Genomic DNA, 17638 nt, shown 5'->3' with positions numbered 1-17638 from the left:
TCGCGGGGGCAGCAGTCTCAGCAGGGAAGCCCAGACACTCCTATCCCCGGCCACTTCCACTCTTCTGGGAGGATACCGAGGCGCTCCCAGGCCAGCTGAGAGACATAGTCTCGCCAGCGTGTCCTGGGCCTTCCCCGTGGCCTCCTCCCAGTCGGACATGCCCGAAACACCTCCCCAGGGAGACGCCCGGGAGGCATCCTAACCAGATGCCCGAACCACCTCATCTGGCTCCTCTCGATCCGGAGGAGCAGCGGCTCTACTTTGAGCCTCTCCCGGATGTCTGAGCTCCTGACCCTCTCTCTAAGGCTGAGCCCAGCCACCCTGCGGAGAAAGCTCATTTCGGCCGCTTGTATTCGCGATCTCGTTCTTTCGGTCACTACCCACAGCTCGTGACCATAGGTGAGGGTCGGAACGTAGATTGACCGGTAAATTGAGAGCTTTGCCTTCTGGCTCAGCTCTCTCTTCACCACGACAGACCGGTACAGCGCCCGCATCACTGCAGACGCCGCCCCGATCCGTCTGTCAATCTCCCGCTCCCTTTTCCCCTCACTCGTGAACAAGACCCCGAGATACTTGAACTCCTCCGCCTGGGGCAAAGACTCCCCTCCGACCCGGAGAGGGCAGGCCACCCTTTTCCGACTGAGCACCATGGCCTCAGACTTGGAGGTGCTGATCCCCATCCCCTCTGCTTCACACTCAGCTGCAAACCGTCCCAGCGCGAGCTGGAGGTCACCGCTCGATGGAGCCAATAGGACGACATCATCTGCAAAGAGCAGAGACGGAATCCCAAGGCCACCGAACCGGAAACCCCCCGCCACTTGGCTGCGCCTAGAAATTCTGTCCATAAAAGTTATGAACAGAACCGGTGACAAAGGGCAGCCCTGGCGGAGTCCAACCCCCACCGGGAACGAAGTTGACTTACTGCCGGCAATGCGAACCAGACTCTGGCTCCGACAATACAGAGACTGAATGGCCCGTAGCAACAGGCCATCCACCCCATATTCCCGGAGCACCCTCCTTGTTTTTATTATTTTTTATTATAATTACAATTACTTTTATTGTTGTTGTTGTTGTTGTTGTTATTATTATTGTGATTATTAATATATCATGTTGTTAACCTTGCATATGGATTGTGGGGTGGGTTGACAGGGGATGGGGGTCTTATTTTTTTGCGTATTTTTAATTTATTCTATTTTATTATTACTATTAATATTCTTATTTACAGCACTTTGTGTTACAATATAATTGTATGAAAAGCGCTTTACAACTAAAGATTGATTGATAGATTGAGATTAGATCAGATTTAAACTTCTCAAAGGCGTTCATCAGTGAAGAGAGTGAAATCATGTCACTTGGTTTCCTTGGACGTAATGAGCATAGTAACTTCTCACTCTTGTTGCTGTCCTCACGCTGAAGCTCTTTACATGCTGCCAGTTCAGGGCGCTCTCTTTGCGTCCGTTTAACGTCCGGCCATTGAGGTAAATGTGACACAGACGGGAAACGGTGGAGCAAAGTCCTCCCACCGCTGTGCTGGTAAAGGAGGTAGTAACTGAGGTGTCACAGATATCTGCTCTGGAGACAGACACTGGCCCATTGATGAAGAACATCTATGATAGCAGCTTGAATTTAAAGTAACCGTCTTAGTTTCATTCTCTCATGAATCCTATCTCTGAAAGTTGTATAATTAGAAGATGTTAGTCTGACTAACCAGACAGAGAAGAACCCTCTGACTTGTTTCTGATCTGTAACATAAGAGTGTAAATAACTGGCTCCATCTAGTGGTGATAACACTGCACTACACGTGGAAGACTGAGACCAGATTGAGGCTTATAATACAAACAGTTACTCAAGTATTTAAACTAATGAAGGGTTTAGTTTTACCGAAATCGGAATCATAGACAGAAACGTTGCTCCAGAAAACACTGATTGAAGCTTTAATCCTTCAAACACAACACAGCTGAAGGGCTTCTGTTGATTTATAGACTGAAGGTCAAAGGTCAGGGGTGTTCCTTGACTGAAAAAGTTCTCCACAGGATGTTGGGAAACTTCTTTGAATGTAAACTTCCCTTTTTGGTGCTCTAATATGTTCCAGATGTTGTTGCCGTCTCTGGTTATCACAGTAAAACTTCACTGATCCATGCATTGAGTCTATTCTTAGTGTACATAGATAATTATGATGTTGTGTAATTATAGGGCATGTTTGAAATGATAGGTTTAGTCTCATAAAGCAAAAGTAAAGAGACTTAAAATATCAGGATTTAAATGTGTAATTGTAATAGACTGTAAAGGATTATTTAGCGATCATAGCATCTCTCATATGTGTTGTTTGCTTCAGGAAAACAGACCCTAAACAAAGTAAATCTGCAGGAAAACAGCATGCAAGTTCACAGAGCCAGAGGCCTTTTCCTCTTTGTTGACTCAGAGTCTGCACGCTGGAGCAAAGTTCAATGTAAGCCCCTGTGTCCGTCATCAAATGCACTCACTTACCTTCAGAAAAAATGGGTGAAACTGGAAAAAACACCTTAAATGCGCAACTAACATGATTTATATCTGAAGTATGGAGTGAGTTATCCTACCAGCGGTCACTATCTGCACCGTCCATGGTTGTTTGAGCATCAGGGCCTGGTAGGATCTCCACAGGGCTGCCATTCTCCCTCCTGGGAGGATAGAAAAAGACACATTACATTACAAAAAGTCTACTGAACTATCAACCAATCAGACTTTATTTATAAAGAGCTTTTCATACAATGACATTGTAACACAAAGTGCTGTACATAACTTCAAAATGGAATAAATTCAGAAAAAGATCCCACCCCCAGCCCCGACCCTGAACCCACCCCACAACCCTAAGGTTAAGAACACAATATGCAACAATAGTAATAAAAACAATAAAAATAAAAGAAATAAATAAAATAAAAAAGAAGTTGCTGAACGAACTGAGGAAACGCTCTCATGATATCTCAATGAGGAAACACTGGAGGTAAAATAAGATGTTAAAACTCAAAACAGGAAATTAAAATCACCAAAGTAAAACACATTTCTAAGATAATAAAAGTTCTAAAATATTAAACCATTAAAATAACTTAAAGGCACTATGAGGAGTTTTTAACTGGCTGAGAAACAGACTGAAACTGATACTGATGCCTCTTTATGACCCTCAAAAGCAAACAAGACCATCTACAAGAACACTGATACTTTCTCTGTTGTCATTTTAATGTCTAAAACTGCTCTGAGGGGGTAGGTGTCAGTACCATAGACTGTAAAAAATATGGACGTAGTATCCGTGACGTCACCCATCTGTTTCTGAAGAGCTGTTTTGAGACCAATCGGCTGCGGCAGCCATATTGCTTCTGTCGAGCCAGTGTGACGTAAAGAGGCGGGCTTTGAGCCTCCTAGCCAACAGCTGCAGTGTTCCCGCAGGCAGCTGTGCCTCTCATTGGAAGACTGGTAATCTCAATATCTTCGAAATTGCCGAATTAGAAAAAAATTCACCCCCCTCACAGTGAGAGGACATCGAGAAATTAGCTATTCCGACTACACTCATCTTTTGTACCAGGCTGTAAACATGTTTATTAATGCTGCAAAGATCCTCTTTTCCCCATTCATGTGTATGGGACTTCCGGTACTTCCGGAGCCAGCCTCAAGCGGATCCTCGATGACTCATATTTTTAGACCGGAGGTTGCCGCTTGGTCAGAACAGATGATTGACATATCGCTTTAGAAACACCCTTTTTTTTGGCTGTTTTCATTGCAAATAATCACATTGTAAGATAAGTCTAAATGTTAAAAGACAACCGGATGAGGTTATTATCTGAAGACAATTATTTTGCATGTACAGGACAAGAGATAAGGGGTATCACTTTGTCCACAAGGGGGCGCCAGAATCGATACAAGCTAAAAGTTCCTCACAGCAGCTTTAAGATGCTAGACTTAAAATAAATAAATAAGTACATAAATAAATAAAGTAGAATAAAAGTGACTAAATTTGAAATAGATAATAAATAAATAAATCATTAGAACTATTAAGAATAAAAATAAAACTTTGGTGGGAGAGTTTGCCCCCTCCTCCCACTGGTGTGCAATGTGACTCAAATCAAGCTCTCCTGCTAATGCATCCTGTTATGTGATCTATTAAAGCTGGTTTCCTCCTCTCAGGCTTCATGAACACCAGATTTGCCTACATTTTTCAACATAAGTCAAATACAGATAACACGTCTGACTCAAACCAAACCACAAAGTGATTTTTAAACATTTTAGCTCCATGAACTCATGCAAAACTGAATCAACCCCCTATAAACTGTGTGTTTTAAGTTATAATTCAAAGGAACAGCTGTCTCTACAGTGATTTAATTAACGCCGAATTGAAAAGATGCTTCATGTCATTCAGAAAAACCATCAAAGTAGTTCATGTGTTCATGTTTTCATCACAAACACTCATTAAACCTTTAATCACTAAAGTCCTTGAATGCAGCACGGCGCAGCGTTTAACACTGTTACGTCATTTATAACGTTAAAAGTTCTGCGTCTAATTAACGTCAACGGCTGGGAGGAACTGCGTCGTTCCAGGCTAACAGTTGAAAGAGTGTCACAGAGATAACTCTTAAAGTGTCCGCCATGTTTATCTCACTGTTAGGATGAGTCGCTGTAACACACTTTGATACAAACATCACTGAATGCATATTAACTGTAGGACACACACTCTCTCTTTATTACACGCTGTTTAATCAGAGGGACCAGGATACGTAACTCACCAGTTGACGTCGACCCCGCTCCAATGCACGAGCTGCTAATGCTGCCTTCACGGCCTCGAGTCAGCTCCGAACTTTGAGCTCTCCGCTTCCGTAAGAGCTTCTCGTTGCATTCAGGGGGCAGTCACTGCTTCTTTATACAGTGTTTAGAGGAGATTTTCGTTGGATGCTTCACATACAGTTGTGCTCATAAGTTTACATACCCTGGCAGAATTTGTGATTTTTTTTTGGGCCATTTTTCAGAGAATATGAATGATAAGAGAACCACTTTTTTTTCACTCATGGTTAGTGAGTGGGTGAAGCTAAATTTGTATCAAACACATGGTTCCCACTCTTTTCCAGAGATCATTATCCAGGACATTTTCAGTGATGATCAAGCTGGTATGACAGTCTAAATTGAGTTCCTAATTTAGTTCCTAAATAGTCTAATATCTCTTCTTAAAACATACTTTTATCGATTTTATCTGAATTTTATTTGACTTTATTTTAACTGTCTTAAGAAATATATTTTGAAAGAATTTTATTCCTTTAAAGTTCTTTTAAGGGAATTTTATGTCTTTTAAAATATGTTTTATTTCTTTATCTTGACTTGTGTGCTTTTATGATCTGCCTGTTTATTTGCTACCCATGTAAAGCACTTTGTAACCTAGTTTTGAAAGGTGCTCTACAGATAAATTATTATTATTATTATTATTATTAATATGTTCCTCTCAGTGGAAGTCTACATTGAAAGACGTGCAGTCTATGGCTATCCATGAAATCATCTCTTACATGCTTAAAAACTATGGCGAATTAATTATAGAACAATGCAACCACAGATGTACAGCACTTCACTTTATTAGTGCAAACAAGTAACAATGATGTCCAACTCTCATCTCAGCTTTCTCTTTTCTCAAAAAATATAAAATTAGCTAAGAAAAAAAACTAGAGAGCCAGCAAAGAAATCTGGAAGCTGCCTTACTGAAATAAATAAATAATGCTAATAATAATCAGAGGATCAGTGCATTGATTGACCTAAATAAAACTGACTGACAAAAATGGCCACAAATGTTGAATGGGGATGTTTTTTTTTTTTTAACCTTGTCAGGTCGCATGCAGTCATGTTGGAATCATTTTCCAGGACAATCTGTGATTTTCCAGGACATTTAACTTTTTCTCCCATTTTCCAGGTGTTTTCCAGTACTGGAAAACTGGTCAACTGTTTTCCAGGTTTTCCAGGTTTCCAGGACGCGTGGGAACCCTGCAAACATCTGTGTTTACTCTTTTTATATCATAAAGACAACAGAAACTACCCAGGAAATCCTAAATTCTGCCAGGGTATGTAAACTTATGAGCACAACTGTATATAACAAACCAAGATAAACGGGGACGTTTTTACGCTTCAAAAGACACAAAATTATCATAATAATAATTACTAAAATTATTATTTTTAATTTGTTTTATTATTCATTTATTTGTTTATTTCAACAGGGACACTGTACAGCCATTTAGCTGTACCAGAGTTAGCTATGAGCTAATTTACATCTGTAGTCCCTGGGCAGGAGACAGATGCGATGCCTGTTAAAAACAAACAGTGCATAATTTAAACAGCTACACAATAATACATAACCAATATAAAACAACAGGGATACATTAACATCCAAACTATCAACACAATAATAAAATATAAATAGCTAAAAGCCCTACACTGGGAAGTTAATTCAATTTCAGTGTGATGAGTACAAGATTGCATTGATTTTAGCCATGATTTCATCCTCAATTTAAATTCAGCAAAGCTTCAGCACTCTCTGTAATGAGTTCCAAGCAGTTGTTGCTCTAATTGAGTGGGCCAAATTCAGAATATTAGCATTTTACACGTGTAACAATTGTCTAAAATCAAAAAGCACAACTCTGATTGAACACTGGCTGAAAGATACAACATGCATTTAATTCCCTCTGATATAAAATGAGGAAAATACAATTAATTGCATCACTAATTTACTACCTGTTAAAAAACAAAAGAGAGTAAGTAATCACCCAAAATTTCACATGTGCGATTTAAATATAATACATTTTAAAAATATCGAATTATATAAATAAAACATCAAATAATTAAGATCTTTTTAAAAATGTGTATGATGAAACATTTCTCACTTACCTTGCTCCTTTCACTTACATAGAACACTTATTTCCCACAGCTCTTGAATGCATCGGAGAAATTGTATAGTGCGTCACATCCGGTATAAACAAACTCTGCTGCCACCGTGCGGGCAGCTGCGGTATCACAAGTTCAACATACAAACCAACACCTACACCTTACGTGGAGTTTGTATTTTATTATTTGGGTGTAAAATGAACTCAAAATGAAATAATGGAAACAGATGTTTGATCTTAAAGGTTTGTTAAAGCAGGAAACAAACCAGGGGGAACTTTTAACTGTGACACCTTCTTAATTTGGAGGTTTCTGTGGTTCATTTTTATTGTTACCAGGCAGGTTTTGTTCTTAGTTGTGTTTTTGGTTACAAGATAACAGCAGCAAATAAAAAAAAAAATTAAATAGTGACCTTTTTGTCTTTGTTATTAAATTCAACACACTACCTCTACATCCTGACACACTGTACTGTATAAAGTGGTCGTGCTTACAGATGTATAACTCATAAATCTAGACTATTTGCATTAATAGAAGTCCCTAATTTAATCTAGTTTATCCTGCTTTTGTAATATCAAAGTGCCCCATAAATTAAAGGTCCATTTAAAATAAAAGTGCATGTAGATTTCAGTTCAGTTTTGTTGTTGGAATAAACTCCAGAAGGACTTGAATCTGTCAGATCTTATCTCACTGGACACCTTTGGGTGCATCTCAAATGAAAGACAGACCACAGAACAGTGCCTGTGTTTTTAAATGCTGTTTTGTAATCACAAATTGCACTTCACTTGAAAATAAGTTGCACTTTTGCTTCTACATACTGTCTGTACATATGCTCCATGCTGTTGAGCTGTGCTATTTATTTTGAGGTGTGCTGCTGACCTCTTAACCAGGTCGCCCTTGTACATGAGGTCTTGATCTCAATGGGACTCCTCTGATTAAATAAAGGTTAAATAAATTAAATCAAAAATTTAAATAAGAAAGGCAAAATGACACGAGAGAAGTACAGCAATGATCTTTAAAGAACAAGTTCAACATAAAAAACAACATTTGATTGCTTCCCTTCATCATCGCTCCGTCTTCTTCTTCTTCAAGTTTAACTCCTCGTTGTTCTTTCAGTGAAAGTCGCCTGAGATTAAATTATATACAGTACAAAAAGCTGAAGCGTACAATAACTAGACAATGCTAACTAGAAATAATATATTCCCCTCAGACTCAGGGAGCTTCGTCAAGTAAAGTAACTTTTCTTCCAGCGCGATTCAGAGAGAATTCAATTTAAAAATCAGGCGTTAACGTGTTTGTGCAAAACAAATGTTTGGGTTTGATTATTTCTGATAAGAATTAAAGCCCAGGATTGATCCTCCATAGCTCTAGGTTTCTTTTTCTGGCTATTATTTATCAACAATGTCTGATTTATGTCGGCACAGAGAGTACAAGAACTCAACATCTCTCCTCTGCAGCTTCAAAGACAAAACCTGGCATCATTATCAAAATTATATTCAAGCATAAAGATGAAGTTGGCAGCACTTTTGAGATTGCGGTGAAAACGTAACGGTGAGTGGGTTCAGTCATAGACGTATGAACCTTTAAAGTAACCTCAGGATCTGACGTGCATATGTGCCGTTTAAAGCCAGGCGAACATAGAAGCTAATACTGGAGGAACTCACAGAAGCTGGAGTTCTAGATAATGTTCTCCTCGATGTTTAATGTCTCAACTGAACTTTATAAAGTCTTTGTTTAAAGCAGATAACGGGTGCTCCAGTTTGCACATGCAGATATATAAGCGTCAGCATCAGCAGCTTAGGGAAGTTTCATGATCTTTGTGTGTGTATGTGACAGCATTATTCTATCCTAACAAGCTTTTCTGGTTTGGTCCAAGCCCTGGAATGTGTATATGGCTTATGAAATAGTCATGATTTGATGTTCTCTGACAACCTTGCGGTGAAATTCCACCTGATCTGTGTCCGCTCCGTCACGGTTTCTATTCTAGTCAATGTGTTAACTTCCACTGGAGCCGCTCCGTTGCGTTCCGTCTCTGATCCAGGAGGTCAGAGCCCTTCAAGATCAGAGATGCAAGACTTCTATTTGTGCCGGATGCCGGAGCACGACGCATCAATCTCAACAGAGCAGATGGAGCGGGACAGGAAGTCAGGTTTCACCAAAACAAAATGAAAACATCCGGTTAATTTTCAGAATAAAACACTCTGTGTTATCACCAGATCGTATTTCACTTTAACTACAACGACAAACCAAAGTCATGATGAGCGGAGCCAGGCCTGGAGTCAACAGGTCAGAGGTTTTCAGAGGACCAGAAAGACAACATGGATGAGGAGAGGAGGAGGAGGAGAATCCTTGAATCCGGTCACATGAATCCAGCTGTCCGGCGGTCCTGCTCCATGCTCCGTTCTGTAAACACTAACGGTGGGTGTTGAGAGAGCACTGAGCCGGACCGCAGCGAATTTGAGACGGACCGGACATGGATCTGGTGGAAATCCTGTGTCAGCCGGTTTGTTGACGCTGCACAGAGCAGACTGTGTTGCAGACTTTGTTAAAAACACAAACTGATGTGCGTAATAGAAATGTTTCATGTCCTTAAATGCTCCTACACGCTGAAAACCTTAATCTGAAACTCAAACACACAGAGTGAGGCGTCAGAAGTGGATACTAGTGCGTATGTTACTCAGTCCTCTCATGTGAGCAGGTAGCAACAGGTTTACAGCGTCACCTCATGGGTCAGGATGGAGTGAAGGAGTGTCTGTTTGTCACCGTCCTCACAGCTCTAAGTGCTTTTAGGAACAACCCCGATGATGAGCTCGCTCCTCAGAAGTCCATCCCCTCGTCGCTCTCGCACCAGTCTGATGGAGCGTCAGTGCCGAAGTAACGATCGCCAAAATTACCTTTAGAGATAAAAAGAGAGGAAGTGAATTAAAAGAAGAGGAGGGTGAAGTGCTTTCTCTGCTGGGGGCTACTTCAAGTGATGGAACAAGATCGAGCATGATGAACTTTGAGGGTATGAGTGCAAAAACACAACCCTGGTGGAATGAGGGGGTTTGAGGACACAGCAGCTGAAACAACCTCTAATGGTCCATCCATCTGTTTGATGTTGGCTCTGACCTGATGAGAGGGGGTCAGCATCACATCAGGCACGTGGTCCTGATGTTTGAAAGTGAGCTGAAGACTTATCCTGAACAATGAGGTCCTCTTTAAAAGCCTTATGTATCTACATTAAACATCTAATGTGACTTGTAAATATATGAACCGTTCCCCTGGCAGCTCAGAAACAGACAATGTTCATGTTCACTGTTCAATTCAAATTTGGTTTCAAATTGATCCTGAAAACAATCAGAATTTAACTGGATCATGTGGTCTTTAAAACAACAGAGGAGTAGGGCGGATTAAAAAAAGAAGAAAACAGATAATGAGAATAAAGTAAAAAATCGTAAGTGAAAAAAATCGTAAATTTATAAGAAATCAGTCGTAAGTGATATAGTCCAAAATGTATGAGAATAAATTCGGAAGTTAAAAAGTCATACTTAAAAGAAGAAAAAGTCGTATGCTAAAAAGTCGTACTTAAAAGGAAAAAAGTCGTAAATTTAAAAGAATAAAGTCGTGAGTGAAAAAAATCATAAATTCAAAAGAAAAGTGGCGTAAGTGGAAAATAGTCGGAAATTTATGAGAATTAAGTCGTTAGTTAAAAAGTCGTACTTGAAAGAAGAAAAAGTCGTAAGTGAAAACGTCATAAATTCAAAAGAATAAAGTCGTGAGTGAAAAAACCTTAAATTCAAAAGAAAAGAGGCGTAAGTGGAAAATAGTCAGAAATTTATGAGAATAAAGTTGTTAGTTAAAAAGTCGTACTTGAAAGAAGAAAAAGTTGGAAGTGAAAAAAGTCATGAATTTAAAAGAATAAAGTAGTAAGTGAAAAAAATCGTAAATTTATAAGAATTAAGTCCGAAGTGATATAGTTGAAAATTTATGAGAATAAAGTTGTAAGATAAAAAGCTGTACTGAAAAGGAAAAAGAGTAGAAGGGAAAAACGTCGTAAACTCAAAAGTATAAAGTCGTAAGTTCAAAAATCATAAATTGAAAAGAAAAGGCGTAAGTGGAAAAAAGTTGAAAATCTATAAGAATAAAGTCGTAAGCTAAAAAGTCGTACTTAAAAGAAGAAAAAGTCGTAAGTGAAAACGTCATAAATTAAAAGGGAAAGAGCCGTAAGTGGAAAATAGTCCGAAATTTATAAGAATAAAGTCGTTAGTTAAAAAGTCGTACTTGAAAGAAGAAAAAGTTGGAAGTGAAAAAAGTCTTGACTTTAAAAGAATAAAGTAGTAAGTGAAAAAAATCGTAAATTTATAAGAATTCAGTCCTAAGTGATATAGTTGTAAATTTATGAGAATAAAGTCGTTATTTAAAAAGTCGTACTTGAAAGAAGAAAATGTTGGAAGTGAAAAAAATCGTACATTTTTAAGAATTCAGTCCGAAGTGATATAGTTGTAAATTTATGAGAATAAAGTCGTAAGATAAAAAGTTGTAGTGAAAAGAAAAACAAGTAGAAGGAAAAAACGTCGTAATTTCAAAAGAATAAAGTCGTAAATTAAAAAAGTCATAAATTCAAAAGAAAAGAGGCGTAGTGGAAAAAAGTAGAACATTTATGAGAATAAAGTCGTAAGTTAAAAAGTCGTACTTAAGAAAGAAAAGTCGTAAGTGAAAAAAGTCGTAAATTTAAAAGAATAAATTCATGAGTGAAAAAATCAGAAATTCAAAGGAAAGAGCCGTAAGTGGAAAAAAGTCTGAAATTTATGAGAATAAAGTCGTAAGCTAAAAAGTCGTACTGAAAAGAAGAAAAAGTCGTAGGTGAAAACGTCATAAATTCAAAAGAATATAGTCGTAAGTTAAAAAATCATAAATTCAAAAGAAAAGAGCCGTAAATGGAAAATAGTCGGAAATTTATGAGAATGAAGTCGTTAGTTAAAAAGTCGTACTTGGAGGAAAGAAAAGTCTGAAGTGAAAAAAGTCGTAAATTTAAAAGAATAAATTCATGAGTGAAAAAATCAGAAATTCAAAGGAAAGAGCCGTAAGTGGAAAAAAGTCTGAAATTTATGAGAATAAAGTCGTAAGCTAAAAGTAGTACTGAAAAGAAGAAAAAGTCGTAGGTGAAAACGTCATAAATTAAAAGGGAAAGAGCCGTAAGTGGAAAATAGTCGGAAATTTATAAGAATAAAGTTGTTAGTTAAAAAGTCGTACTGAAAAGAAGAAAAAGTCGTAAGTGAAAAAAGTCATGAATTAAAAGGGAAAGAGCCGTAAGTGGAAAATAGTTGGAAATTTATAAGAATAAAGTCGTTAGTTAAAAAGTCGTACTTGAAAGAAGAAAATGTTGGAAGTGAAAAAAGTCTTGAATTTAAAAGAATAAAGTAGTAAGTGAAAAAAATCGTAAATTTATAAGAATTCAGTCCGAAGTGATATAGTTGTAAATTTATGAGAATAAAGTCGTAAGATAAAAAGTTGTACTGAAAAGAAAAACAAGTAGAAGGGAAAAACGTCGTAAATTCAAAAGTATAAAGTCGTAAGTTAAAAAAGTCATAAATTCAAAAGAAAAGAGGCGTAAGTGGAAAAAAGTAGAACATTTATGAGAATAAAGTCGTAAGTTAAAAAGTCGTACTTTAAAGAACGAAAAGTCTGACGTGAAAAAAGTCGTTAATTTAAAAGAAAAAAGTCCTTAGTGGAAAAAGTTGTTAATTCAAAAGGATGAAGTCGTGAGTGACAAAAATTGAAAGTCATAATTGAAAAAAGTTGAAAATGAAAAAAATTCAGTTGTAAGTGAAAAAAGTGGTAACTCCAAAACAAAGGAGGCTTAAGAGGAAAAAGGCGAAAATTTAAAAGAATAAAGTTGTAAGTTAAAACAGCTGTTAATTAAAAAAAAATTAAGTCGTAAGTGAAAAAAGTCGCAACTCCAAAACAAAAAGTCGTAATTCAAAAAATAAAGTTGTAAGTGAAAACATGTCCCAGACTTTGTGTTAACGCCTCTCCTCCACAGAGAGCAGGAGGAGAGCAGCAGCTCTGAGCTCAGTGTGATTCTGTGTTGATTTACCATTTATTACCTCCTCTGATAGATTCATGCATCACATTTTCTTATTGCCCTTCACCGCCTGCCAATAAAGGTTGAGGATAATTCATAAAGTTTTGCAGGGGCAGACTCTGGCGCACATAACCGAGCTGTTGAGCTCTAACAGCTCTGCAAGGTCGCTGAGACCAGACGAGAAGAGACGCTCCCTTGTTTCTGTTTGAGAATCAGAGGCGTGCTAAACTGGAAACACCTCTCCTTAGAGACCTGGAGTCTCTCCTTTCTGCAACAGAGTGGACTTTATGTGTGTACAGAAACTTTTATGCATGTCTCCTTCTATTTAAAATATTTAAACAGCATACTGTTCGAGGCAGATGTGTGTCTAACATGAGTCTGGTCCTGCTGGAGGTTTCTGCCTGTTAAAGGAAGTTTGTCCTTGCCACTGTAACTTGCTACACACTGAGATCCTGTCTTTCCCTCACTTATTCACTTCCTTACTTATCTCTCCCTGTCCCATTGAAGTTACTAACCATAGACCTTACTGGAGTCCCTGAGCTCCCTTGTCTCGTAGGTTCCTCTGACCTGCTGCTGTGGACATGCCAGACTCCAGCTGCTACAACTACTACTCTCCCTCTCCCAACGATCATCTCTCTCTCTCTTCATCTCCCTCTATCCCTCTCTCCAACACGGTCTCAGCAGATGTGTGTCTAACATGAGTCTGGTCCTGCTGGAGGTTTCTGCCTGTTAAAGGAAGTTTGTCCTTGCCACTGTAACTTGCTAAATGCTGCAAAGTGCTCTGCTCATGGTGGATTAAGATGAGATCAGATGCTGCTATAGGCTTAGACTTCTGGGGGATCTGACACACAGGAACCCTGTCTTTCCCCCTCTCTCCTCTGTCTTCCTGTCCCATTAAAGTTACTAACCATAGACCTTTCTGGGGTCCCTGAGCTCCCTTGTCTCGTAGGTTCCTTCATTATGTGGATGTACCAGACTCCAGCTGCTACAACTACTACTCTCCCTCTCCCCACGATCATCTCTCTCTCTCTTCATCTCCCTCTATCCCTCTCTCCACTATCCCTCTCTCTCTCTTCATCTCCCTCTATCCCTCTCTCCAACACGGTCTCAGCAGATGTGTGTCTAACATGAGTCTGGTCCTGCTGGAGGTTTCTGCCTGTTAAAGGAAGTTTGTCCTTGCCACTGTAACTTGCTAAATGCTGCAAAGTGCTCTGCTCATGGTGGATTAAGATGAGATCAGACTGAGTCCTGTCTGTAAGATGGGACTGGATCTGATCCTGTCTTGATGTTGGGTCTTTGTTAATAATAGAACATAGAGTACGGTCTAGACCTGCTCTGTTTGGAAAAGCCTCTTTAGATAACTAACTTGTGTGAATCTGCTTGTTCTAAATTCAGAAGAGGAGAAATGACACTTCCTCACCGATGCCTGGAATGATGTGGAACTGGTCGTTGACCTCCTTGTCCACGGCGGTGGTGATGATGCGTACTTTAGGGAAGGCGTACGCCACCGAGTGGACCCCCATCTCCGCCATCAGCAGGGACAACAGGAAGATCTTATCCTCGGCTACATCGTGGTCCTTCAGGAGGAAAACAAGGAGTTTAGGACTTGAGGTTTCTTTCCTCTTCTACATATCCCTTTCTATTGGATATTTTTGTTTTGACGGCAGTCAAGTTTCAGTCCAGTATACTATAAAAAAGTTGTGTGAGCGGGTTTATTCTGGAGCTTGTTCATGTGTGTGTAGACGTACCAGCAGCACTCTGACGGCCATGAGGGCTGCAGCTCCGGTGGACACGGTGCTGTCCATCAGGATGACGTAGTCCTCACTGATGTCTTTGGGCAGGCGGAGGTAGTGAAGCTGGATGAAGGAGAATGGACAGGGTATAATTAAGTCAGTAGGTGTTTACATATAAGAAAATTCATGAGAATGTGAAGATGGGTCAGGTGCTGCACAGGTTGTCTGAGTCTGACTAACCTCTGGTTCTCCTGTGTCGTGATTGGTCTGGATGAGGATCTTTCCCAGCCTGATGTCTTTACACACAGCCATCAGAGCCTGCTCCATGGTCTCTCCTGCTCTCAGGATGGAAACACCTGTGATCTATGAAACACACACACACAGATATTTAGGTTTACTTTATGTTTCCTGATCAATGAGATTATATTTGAAGGCCTTATTTATCAACGTTAAAAATCTATTATGACTTATAAATCCATCAACTGTTCTCCTGGCGGCTCAAAAAAAGACAATATACACGTTCACTGTTCAATTCTAAATTTGGTTTCAAATTGATCCTGAAAACTCTCCGAATTTTTTGGGATCATGTGGTCTTTAAAAAAACAGAGGATAAGTGCCACATTAAAGAAGAAAAAAAGATAATGAGAATCAAGTCATACATTTACGAGAACAAAGTTGAGTGAAAAAAGTCGTAAATTTAAAAGAAAAAAGTCGTAATTGAAAGAACGTCGAAAATTTAAAAGAATAAAGTTGTAATTGAAAGAAAGTCGTACATTTCAAAGAATAAAGTCGTGAATGATAAAAAGTCGTAAATTTAAAAGAAAAACGTCGTAATTTTAAAAAAGTTGAAAATTTAAAAGAATAAAGTTGTAATTGAAAGAAAGTCGTAAATTTAAAAGAATAAAGTTGTAATTGAAAGAAAGTCGTAAATTTAAAAGAATAAAGTCGTGAATGATAAAAGTCGTAAATTCAAAAGAAAAACATCGTAATTGAAAAAAAGTTGAAAATTTAAAAGAATAAAGTCGTGAATGATAAAAGTCGTAAATTCAAAAGAAAAACGTCGTAATTGAAAGAAAGTCGTAAATTTAAAAGAATAAAGTCGTGAATGATAAAAGTCGTAAATTCAAAAGAAAAACGTCGTAATTGAAAAAAAGTTGAAAATTTAAAAGAATAAAGTCGTGAATGATAAAAGTCGTAAATTTAAAAGAAAAACGTCGTAATTGAAAAAAAGTTGAAAATTTAAAAGAATAAAGTCGTGAATGATAAAAGTCGTAAATTCAAAAGAAAAACGTAATTGAAAAAAAGTTGAAAATTTAAAAGAATAAAGTCTTGAATGATAAAAGTCGTAAATTTAAAAAGGAAAAAGTTGTAAGTGAAAAAAGTCACAAAATTAAATGAATAAAGTTGTAAGTGACAAAAGTTTAAAATTTTAAAGAATAAAGTCGTGAATGATAAAAGTCGTAAATTCAAAAGAAAAACGTCGTAATTGAAAAAAAGTTGAAAATTTAAAAGAATAAAGTCGTGAATGATAAAAGTTGTAAATTCAAAAGAATAAAGTTGTAATTGAAAGAAAGTCGTAAATTTAAAAGAATAAAGTCGTGAATGATAAAAAGTCGTAAATTCAAAAGAAAAACGTCGTAATTGAAAAAAGGTTGTAAATTTAAAAGAATAAAGTTGTAATTGAAAGAAAGTCGTAAATTTAAAAGATAAAGTCGTGAATGATAAAAGTCGTAAATTCAAAAGAAAAACGTCGTAATTGAAAAAAAGTTGAAAATTTAAAAGAATAAAGTTGTGAATGATAAAAGTCGTAAATTCAAAAGAAAAACGTCGTAATTGAAAAAAAGTTGAAAATTTAAAAGAATAAAGTCGTGAATGATAAAAGTCGTAAATTCAAAAGAAAAACGTTGTAATTGAAAAAAAGTTGAAAATTTAAAAGAATAAAGTCGTGAATGATAAAAGTCGTAAATTCAAAAGAAAAACGTCGTAATTGAAAAAAAGTTGAAAATTTAAAAGAATAAAGTCGTGAATGATAAAAGTCGTAAATTCAAAAGAAAAACGTCGTAATTGAAAAAAAGTTGAAAATTTAAAAGAATAAAGTCGTGAATGATAAAAGTCGTAAATTCAAAAGAAAAACGTCGTAATTGAAAAAAAGTTGAAAATTTAAAAGAATAAAGTCGTGAATGATAAAAGTCGTAAATTTAAAAAGGAAAAAGTTGTAAGTGAAAAAAGTCACAAATTTAAATGAATAAAGTTGTAAGTGACAAAAGTTTAAAATTTTAAAGAATAAAGTCGTTAGTGAAAAGTCCTAATTGCAAAAGTTTAAAATTATTTTTTTTATTGTAAGTGAAAAATGTCGTCACTCCAAAAGGAGAGGCGTAAGAGAAAAAAGTGGAAAATTTATGAAAATAAAGTTGTAGGTGGAAGTAGGCGAAAATTTTAAAGAATAAAGTCATAAGTTAAAACAACCATTAATTTAAAAAAAATGAAGTCTTAAGTTGAAAAAGTCTTGATTCCTAAAGAAAATAGTTGTAAATTCAAAAGAAAAATATTGTAAGTGAAAAAAGTTTAAAATGTATGAGAATAAAGTCGTAGGTGTAAATTTTAAAGAATAAAATTGTAACAAAAAAAAAATTCTGAAAATAAAAGAATAATGTTGTAAGGGAAAAAAGTTGAACATTTATTAGAATAAAGTCTTTTTTTTTTCTTCTGTTTCTGTCAGTAAGAGGAAAAGTGGAGTTTGGTAAAAGGTGCTCAGATACTAAACATGGACTTTGATGACTACACAGACTTAATGTTAAATCACAACCAAAAGTTCAGACTCAGACTCACTCTTTTACCGCTCAGCCTCTTCCCGTCATAGACGCCACCCTGCGGCGTCTCCACGGACACGGGCTGGAGAGTAAAGGAAGAAGAGAAGTCAGCTGGACGTTTACAAAAGCAACATGAAGATAATTTCAAAGAG

The 17638-nt window shown here is 37.3% G+C and overlaps 2 protein-coding genes across 3 annotated transcripts in view; both read right to left on the bottom strand.

Moving 5' to 3' along the window:
* Positions 1 to 4866, bottom strand: part of mpv17 (mitochondrial inner membrane protein MPV17) — a 27003-nt gene extending 22137 nt beyond the window's left edge. Inside the window, 2 exon segments of the mRNA XM_034699797.1 lie at positions 2577 to 2657; positions 4752 to 4866. Coding sequence (XP_034555688.1) covers positions 2577 to 2649 — 73 coding nt within the window. The 5' untranslated portion in view covers positions 2650 to 2657; positions 4752 to 4866.
* Positions 4867 to 9175: 4309 nt separating this feature from the next.
* The window catches only part of si:ch211-243j20.2 (uridine-cytidine kinase-like 1), a 38263-nt gene continuing 29800 nt past the window's right edge, over positions 9176 to 17638 (bottom strand). For both annotated transcript variants that reach the window (XM_034699948.1, XM_034699949.1), the window contains exons 11-15: positions 17506 to 17568; positions 14917 to 15039; positions 14692 to 14799; positions 14364 to 14520; positions 9176 to 9770 (exon numbers count right to left, since the gene is read on the bottom strand). In XM_034699948.1, coding sequence (XP_034555839.1) covers positions 9694 to 9770; positions 14364 to 14520; positions 14692 to 14799; positions 14917 to 15039; positions 17506 to 17568 — 528 coding nt within the window. In that variant the 3' untranslated portion in view covers positions 9176 to 9693. The remainder of the gene's footprint in view (positions 9771 to 14363; positions 14521 to 14691; positions 14800 to 14916; positions 15040 to 17505; positions 17569 to 17638) is intronic.

Source organism: Notolabrus celidotus, chromosome 13 (genome assembly GCF_009762535.1).
Source record: "Notolabrus celidotus isolate fNotCel1 chromosome 13, fNotCel1.pri, whole genome shotgun sequence".
Lineage (NCBI taxonomy): Eukaryota > Metazoa > Chordata > Actinopteri > Labriformes > Labridae > Notolabrus > Notolabrus celidotus.
This window is presented reverse-complemented; position numbering and strand designations above follow the sequence as displayed.